The 8,445-nt window shown below is 38.0% G+C and overlaps 1 protein-coding gene across 1 annotated transcript; it reads right to left on the reverse strand.

Annotated features, from left to right (window-relative positions):
- Positions 1 to 416: 416 nt before the first annotated feature.
- LOC122652178 (superoxide dismutase [Cu-Zn], chloroplastic) lies at positions 417 to 5,939 on the reverse strand. The gene is made up of 8 exons (XM_043845857.1): positions 5,602 to 5,939; positions 5,410 to 5,471; positions 5,246 to 5,285; positions 4,970 to 5,065; positions 4,853 to 4,884; positions 4,647 to 4,722; positions 4,388 to 4,441; positions 417 to 722 (listed from the first exon to the last, which is right to left on the reverse strand). The coding sequence occupies exons 1-8, from the start codon at positions 5,843 to 5,845 to the stop codon at positions 694 to 696; spliced, it is 633 nt and encodes a 210-aa protein (XP_043701792.1). The 5' UTR covers positions 5,846 to 5,939; the 3' UTR covers positions 417 to 693.
- Between the last annotated feature and the right edge of the window lie 2,506 nt (positions 5,940 to 8,445).

Below are 8,445 nucleotides of genomic sequence, written 5' to 3' on the forward strand. Positions count from 1 at the left end.
TGAAATTGAAATTGATTTCACTTAAAGCAGTAATTTCATTTTAAAAATAAAACGCCACTCCTCTCCTATGGTCTCCCCACCACCATGCCCACACCATCAACCCCCTTGCAACCACCACTATCACTATCACCATCACCATCACCATCACTGCCACCACCACCACCACCACCCCCTTCCCGGCCCCGCCTTTGCCCCCTAACCACCACCTCTCCCAAAGAAATATAGAGAATTTATTCTCAAAAATTGAACTACCAAATGGATTTCATAATCTTGAAATATTTCAGATTGATGCCACCAAAATAATTTCAATTTCTTGACCAAAAATCTATTTGTTGACTGTTTCATGAAATCAATCCAAAACTGAAATAGAAATCATACCAAATCAGGCCGACATTTATTTCGTTGACATAGGAAACTTTTAAAACAGGAGTTGAGCATCCAAGATTCAACACAGTAAGGCGTGCACAAGCCAAAAATAAGGTCCCTTCAACACACAATGCACCTGTCTCAAATTTGTGGAGGGAAATATACCTACAAACATAGTCAGTTTCCCTCACTCTACATTACGACTTAACAAGTTGTTCTCAGCTACACCAGACTGCATCCTCTTTGACTTGAAAAAGATTATTCAACTCTGAACACTTGTAACAGAAGCAACAGTTTACCACCAGACTGGTTCCGGACTAGCGGTTCTCACTGAACTGGAGTCAAACCAACCACACCTGTATATCCACACACAGATACAATGAGGACAAAAAGAGGGAGAAATTAAAACGAAGAAATGCAAACAGAGAGGAACACAAAGGGGGATTAAATGAAGAAATGCAAACAGGAAGGAGAAAAATCATTTGCGTTGCTATTTTTGTAGGAGTTTTAGACAAAGGCTGTATCTCCATTGTTGTTTCTTGTAAAGACAACTCACGATAGGGGGAGTGTCCCTATCGTGTTTTACGTTTAAGCTGTAGAGTTATATTGTGTTTAGTTAGTTCCTTTATTTTAGTTAGACTTTCCTTGCAATTAGACATATACTCATAGTACATCTCCTACTAAGAGTTGATTATCTTTCGTTATATATATTGGAAGTAACCACAATAGACAAGATATTGAATCCTATTGTGGTCCATTGTTTTCCTTTTCTCTTGTCATTTCTCTCTTTTCCTCTCTTCGATTCTCTTGTTTTTCCTTCTTCTTCACAGGTTCTGGTTGTTGAGGTTTTGTCACATGGTATCAGAGCTGGGAGGTCGGGTGTTCAATCCCTGGTAAATGCGAGGGGTTTGTGTTATGTTGTTGTGCCCTTTGGTGCCACATGATCAGCCACCATGCAATGTTATCACGTGCAGAGTTGTGTGTGTGGGCCTGCACATGCAGGGGTGTTGATGTGTGTTGATATACATTGTTGATGCCCTTACTTAACAGCTCTAGCTTTTGGGATAATCGGTTATAACAGTTAAAGACTACTCACGATAGGAGAGAGTGTCCCTATCATGTTGTATGTTTAAGTTGTAGAGTTATACTGTGTTTAGTTAGTTCCTTTATTTTAGTTATTGACTTTCCTTGCAATTAGACATACTCTCAGTAGGTCTCCTACTAAGAGTCGATTATCTATTGTTATATATATTGGGAGTGACCAAGATACTGAATCCTATTGTTGTCCATTGTTGACATATACTCTTAGTAGGTCTCCTCGTAAGAGTCGATTATCTTTGTTATTTATTGGGAGTGACCAAGATACTGAATCCTATTGTTGTCCATTGTTTTCCTCTCTCTCTCTCTCTCTCTCTCTCTCTCTTTCTTATGACAATATATTTAAAACCCCCTAGAATTTCTTATCAATTTTCCTGTTGTTTGAAAGGTAGACCCATGGTCCATAGCAAAAGCCATAGACCTCTGCAACAATGCTATTCAAACCTTTTTCTTCGGGATTGATAAAAATAGGGTGAGGTTCTAAACTTGGTCAGTGTTGGTCAAAGCCACTATGAATTGAAATAACATTTTTGCGTTTTTTGGCTGTGTACATTATGACCCTCCCCAGACCCCGCAATGGTGGGAGCCTTGTGCACTAGGTATGTCCTTTTAAATAGCCTTCAAGGCCTTGAAGCCTGCAAAGGACCCCATAACTTGGCCAAGCATTTCAGACTTGGCAGTTCCTTAAAGTCACTGCTCTATTTGTTGCTAAAATTCTTAATTCTATGCAATGCAACAGTAGTAGTTGCAACATATTAAGTGAAATGAATCCCTCCATCCCAGCATCTCTGAGGCATATAATCATTTACTCATTCCATCCAATAAAAACACCCTCAAAATTGGCCTTTTTAACTAACAAGTAAATTTCGACAAAGGGTGGGAAATAGTGAAAGATGGAACAAGTGAAACACTTAAAATAAAAAATTGAATAACCAAGAATTTTCCTGGCGAGTGGGTTCAAAATAAACAACCTGCCTTCTCTGGAATATGTAATGCATCAGTTTGAGCAAATGTCTGGAGGGGGAAGAGGAAGAGGGGGGAGAAGATAAAGAAAAAGCATCGTGAGGGTACTTTTTGGCAGATACAATGGCAGGGATATTATAACTAAAACGCTAGTGTGTTTGCATATGTACAACAAGCTTGTTTCCAGCCTTTGCTGTGGTCATTGAAGATATGCCGCACATTCTTGGTGCAGACAATCAGGACTTCAAATTAAATGTGATGGAGCATGACATGATATTTGGAGCTGTAAAATATAAAGAGATCATAAACAAAATAGGTTTGGAATTAACATTTTTGGGCACATGGAATCCCAAATATGGGTCCAAGTGATTCAAGGATTTAAAGATGGGATACAGGATAGGATCAGGTTCTGCCCGTCTCAGTCAGATTAAAGCTCAAATTTGTTAGAGCCACCCATTACCAAACTATTTATTATATGAAACACATGGTAAAAGAACAGGAGAGAGAGAAAACATAAAAAAAAATTAAAACTATTATTCCCTCAGTTTTAAATATCCTGCCTATTACCCTCCAAAAAAAACCTATTTATTAAGAACAGAATCATAAAAAAATTACTAGTTCCACTTCTAGAAATTGACAATCAACGACCAAAAGTGGTTGACAATCAAAAACCAAGCAGGAACCTTCGTCAGCCAGAGAGTGCTCAAGGTCTGGGTTTGTCGGTTCCACTTTGAAATATTTCAAATCACAAGCAAAATTCACACCCATGAAATCCTTAGCAGTATGAACCCTAGAACTAGAAACCACCACCTTGCTTTTTTTTCAAATCCCAACTTGTTCTCTAGTTTTCCTCTGATCCTAGTTTCCTTATTCTCTGTGGAAATTAAGCTCCCTTGAAGTCATATAACTAAATTGTGTTCTTTCTTATCCAAAAATTAAAAGGGAGGAGGAAAAAAAAGGGGGAGGGGGGAGGGGGGAGGGGGGGGGGGGGAAGTGGCGTCCACATCAAATTAGTCTATACAAAAAGCTACAGATGATTCTTTGTGCTGCTTGAGAAGTCCCAGTATCCTCCACCAGAAACTATGAAAGTGTCTTCCCAATTGTTTCCTCATCCTACTTCTGTCTCCACAAATTCCCCATAATATGCATGCATAGAGCACTTTCAAGCACCACCAACATCCGTTGGAAGGAAACCAAAACCAGCAGCATTTTGATGTATAAGTGGAGCAGAGAAGTTTGTAGAGAATCATATTTGGGAAACATTCCGAATAGATCAACACCACTGATATTCATCATATGGTGTAGGTGCCACAACTCATTGACGACAAATGGTGTTTCCAATAGATTGAGTTGGATCTTCTTTGCTCCACTACTACCCATTGAAATTCACTTAGAATATCAAACGTTAAGAAATGCCAAGTCAAGACACCAGAGCAGATTCAAACATTTTGGGAACCCTTCATAAATAACCATTTGCCGCAAGAAATAGTCAAGCCCATAGCAACCCAAAACAGTACCCAACTCCATATCACAAATCAAAGAAGGGGGGCATACACAATGAATAATGATGCAGACAAACCAAATAAGCAAGCATAAGTTCAATGATAAGTGAAGAGTTAAAAAAAAATCAATAATTAAGCAGAAGCAGAGCTAAGCGTTTTATTGTTCTGGGTCTACTCCATAAATTTAAGCAATTACTGAGAATAAACAGCTCTCAGCCAAAGCAGAAACCTGAGCATTTTGTAAATCACATTAATGCAAAATTGCTAGTGTCGTGATTTCCAGTATGTGTGAAGTCATCTTTTCATAATTAGCCATGAAATGAGAAATAATGAATCACCAATGCATCCACTTGGTATCGATTTCGATTATAAGTTAATAACTAGTTGTCAATAATTCATCCAGATTCTATATATAATTTTTTCTTTTAAAAAAAAGGCCTTTAATAGACATTACGTACCACAGGCCAATCTTCCACCTGCATTCCCAGTACTAAGGCTAAGTTCATGTCCACCTACAGATGCATCAAACAGAGAGTCAGAAGATAAACATGTAGACATTGAAAGAAAATTCAAATCAAGGAATAACCATATAATGGATGGGACAGGTTTCTCTTTTTTTTTTTTTTTTTTTTTGTGTTTTGGATAAATAAAACTGATTGGCAACTGGCTAATGGAAGTATAAGGGATTAGCTGAAGCTAATGGACATTAAGCTTTACCTTTTCCGAGGTCATCCTCCAGCTCATGAACCACAAAAGCTCTCCCAATAACAGCATTAGGCCCACTCAATGGTATCTGCATATTTAGGCAAAATTGAAATTAAAAGCTCGATCTAAAAATAATACCAATAAACAAGTACTTGGTCTATCTAAATTAAATAGTCAAATAAATGATAGATTCACAAACCATTTAAGTTTCAGAGTACCTGATTATCTACAATTGTCGCTTCAGCCACACCTGTATTGACATGGAACAACAATCAGTTCAGTAATTCATTCACAGAATAACAAAATTTAAATAACAATATGAAAGATAATTTTACCTTCGGCGTTAGCAACTATGTTTCCCAGGTCACCCGCATGACGGATTTCATCCTCAGGAGCACCGTGCGTCCTTTTGTTAGGATTGAAGTGCGGCCCTAATTTGCCACCCCTCAAAAGAGGAGGAACCATAAGTATCATGAAGTTCCCATTAATGGGGGTTGGGGGGGAAAGTGTTAACCTACATTGCTATTACTTCAAAGTTCTCTGACTGTTCAAATCAAATAATCTAACAAACCAAAAAAAAATAAAACAAATAAAAGCCGTAAAAGTCCAACCTGTTGAAATGCAACCATTCGTCGTATCCCCGTACTCGTGCTGCATTAGAGGACCCAAGATTTGGGTGGGGGTGGAGGAAGAGTTAGAAAGATTACAAGAAATCATTTTAATTTGTAACCTAACTGATGAAAACTACGATTATTTGTTTACAGTAGGGACTCACAAGATGGAATCCATGGAGTCCAGGAGTGAGTCCAATAATACGAACATCCACCTTCGTAGGACCTGTAATGGAATAATCGGCATCAATCACATCACCTTCTTGAAGTTGAAACAGAAAAGATTGCAAATTCTATACAGAACAATATCAATAGCAAAGCGTTGACATTAAAAGAAAAGGAATCGGAGCACAAACAGCCGTCTTCTTGGGTTAAGGTGACAACGCCTTCCACTTGGGAATTTCCCTTGAGGACTGCGACGGCTTTCTTGGTCTCGGCGACAATGGTGAGAGGCTTTGAGGCAGCTACCGGCTTCAGGGACTGACGGGGGAACCTGATGGAGAGTCCAACGAAGGAGGATTGAAATGCTGGATTAGGTTTTGAGAATGAAGACATTAGAGGTTGAGATGGAGAAGCTACCAAGACTGTTTTGGCGGCCATGGCTTCCGATTCCACTAGTGAGTGACAGTGAGGCGAGAGAGGGACACTGGAAATCTGGAAGTGATAAATGTATCTGATAAGATGTTGGTGGGACCTTTACCTTAACGGGGGCAGCAGGGGCGAGAACATTCGATGCTCGTGTGACGTGTTTTAATGACCAGTCGTACCCACGGGAGTAGGAGGATGACAACAAATTTTACTGTAAGTTGCAACTCAGTGGTGCGACTTCTGTCCAGGGACTATGGCCACTACTAGGGTGTTGTCAATCGGTAGGTATTCGGTACGATATCCGGTATTCAGTATGGTATCAAAGCCAAACACCCAATACTGATATCGTATCGTACATGATATGGTACCATTTTTCCATATTGATACCACGCCATATAATATCGATATGGTATACGATTTTATTTTGGTATGTATATGATATGGTATATAGTATTTGTTATGCGGTTTTTTATATTATTTATATATAAATTAATATATATGGTATGAAATATATTATATTTAGTATGTTATTTTATATATATATGGTATATTTTTATTATATATAAATTAGTATATATTATGATAATATGGTATGGTACCGGTATTCGGTAATCCAATATGGTATCGGTATGTATTGTCGATATCAACCTCCATATCGATACCGTACTGTATGGTACCATTTTTTCATACCGTTACTATATCGAATTGTATTCAATACAAGTAATTTGGTAAACGGTTTCGGTACCAAATTGACACCCTTAACTATAAGTAAGTTTTCCATCAGGAGGCAATTTCCGTTCACCTAAAGCCACCTATGGTGAATGGAGAATCCCTTGCATAAGGATTTCATGTGAGGAGGAGAGATAGAAACAGAGGTACCAGCATACCTACGCCAGCGGCTCAATGCACCTTTTCCCAAAATTTATTATGAGGAATCTCCTAGTGTACAAAATAGTGGTTGAACTTGCATTTTATATTAAGGAGCAAATATTATAAAATGAAGTTGTCTATTATTGAACTATAAAAAATGAAAAATTATCTCAAAGCTACCAAGCAGGAAAAGTATCTCTAAGCTATTTTAAGTTATCGGCAAAAACTATGCGAATAGAGTTGCACATTACCCTAAGGGGTCAACTCAGTTGGCAAAAGACCAACTCCTCAAATAAGAAGTCATGATTTAAACCATCTAGGGGCCTATCCCCATCCCCTATCCCCCCCCCCTCTATTAAAGCTCTCCAATTCCAAAAAAAAATTAGTTGCACATTTTATCTCTCTTCTCCTTGACACTGACTCTCTCTATCTTCCTACACCCTATTGATAAAATATAAATAGTCCCTTAATTGATGTGTTTTCATAGCTGCTACTAGAACCCTCTCCTCTCATAAAAAAAAAATCATTGCCATACCTACGGGCTACGATTGCGATTCTAATATTTTGACGTTTATTTCTGCCACCAAAATGTCCTTTATGGATAGCTTTTGAGGTTTTTTGCTTTAGGATACCCAAAAATAGGCTTTTGGATATCAAAAAAGCATGACCAAGTTACGCGAATAGTTGCACATTACCCTAAGGGGTCAGCTCAGTTGGCAAAAGACCAACTCCTCAAATAAGAGGTCATGAGTTCACACCACCTTCGGGCCTATCCCCATCTCCTATCTCCCCCCCTATTAAAGTTCTCCAACTCAGAAAAAAATAGTTGCACATTTTATCTCTCTTCTCCTTGACACTGACTCTCTCTATCCTCCTACACCCTATTGATGGAATATAAATAGTCCCCTAATTGATGTGTTTTCATAGCCGCTACTAGAACCCTCTCCTCTCATAAAAAAACCATTGCCATACCTACGGACTACGATTGCGATTCTAATATTTTGGCGTTTATTTATGCCACCAAAATGTCCTTTAGGGATAGCTTTTGAGGCTTTTGCTTTAGGATACCCAAAAATAGGCTTTTGGATATCAAAAAGGCATGACCAATCAGAGACATGATTTTGAATAGTTACGGCCTCCTACCCCATAAACCCATAATAAGCCTTCTCTCAATTTCTTGGCTTCTAAACTTGGGGGGCATTAATTATTCCAAACCATTGCCTTTGATTGGTCTTACCATTTTTCTATCTAAAAGCTTTTGTTTCATCATCCACTTTCATATGGCACAAGGAAGGTGGACTTTACTAAAAAAAGGATGATCATATCACATATTAAGAGAATGGAAAGACAAATTAATCTATACCATATTTTACAAATACTTTTAGGCTCCATTTGGTCACAGGGGAAATTAAAGGAAACGAAATTTTCAAATTTTAAATTTAAAAAGGAAATTTTTGTAACCATTGCAAATTACTTAAATTTTTACTATGTTTAACAACCAAATATAGATTAATTTGGAGTTAGGGATATAATCATGTGGATAATTTTTCCCCCTTTTTTTGGGGGGAGGGGGTGAGAGGGGTTTGAAAATCTCACTTCTCATTCCTTTTATTCTCTTGCAACTAAATGGAGCCTTAAAGTAACGAAAAAATTCAAGGTACATCTATGTGGGGCCTTGACATATTAGGCACTTTAAATTTAAATACACACATATATATTACTTACATTTTAAGTAATCTCAA

The sequence above is a fragment of the Telopea speciosissima genome, chromosome 2 (assembly GCF_018873765.1).
Source record: "Telopea speciosissima isolate NSW1024214 ecotype Mountain lineage chromosome 2, Tspe_v1, whole genome shotgun sequence".
Classification (NCBI taxonomy): Eukaryota; Viridiplantae; Streptophyta; class Magnoliopsida; order Proteales; family Proteaceae; genus Telopea; species Telopea speciosissima.

What these genes read in the sequence shown, in the direction of transcription:
- LOC122652178 (XM_043845857.1), bottom strand. Translation starts at nt 5,845, where the DNA reads ATGGCCGCCAAAACAGTCTTGGTAGCTTCTCCATCTCAACCTCTAATG. An exon ending in GACTCCATGGATTCCATCTT is followed by an intron (nt 5,286 to 5,409) that starts GTGAGTCCCTAC and finishes CCTCTAATGCAG; the next exon opens with CACGAGTACGGGGATACGAC. An exon ending in GGAGGATGACCTCGGAAAAG is followed by an intron (nt 4,442 to 4,646) that starts GTAAAGCTTAAT and finishes ATGCATCTGTAG; the next exon opens with GTGGACATGAACTTAGCCTT.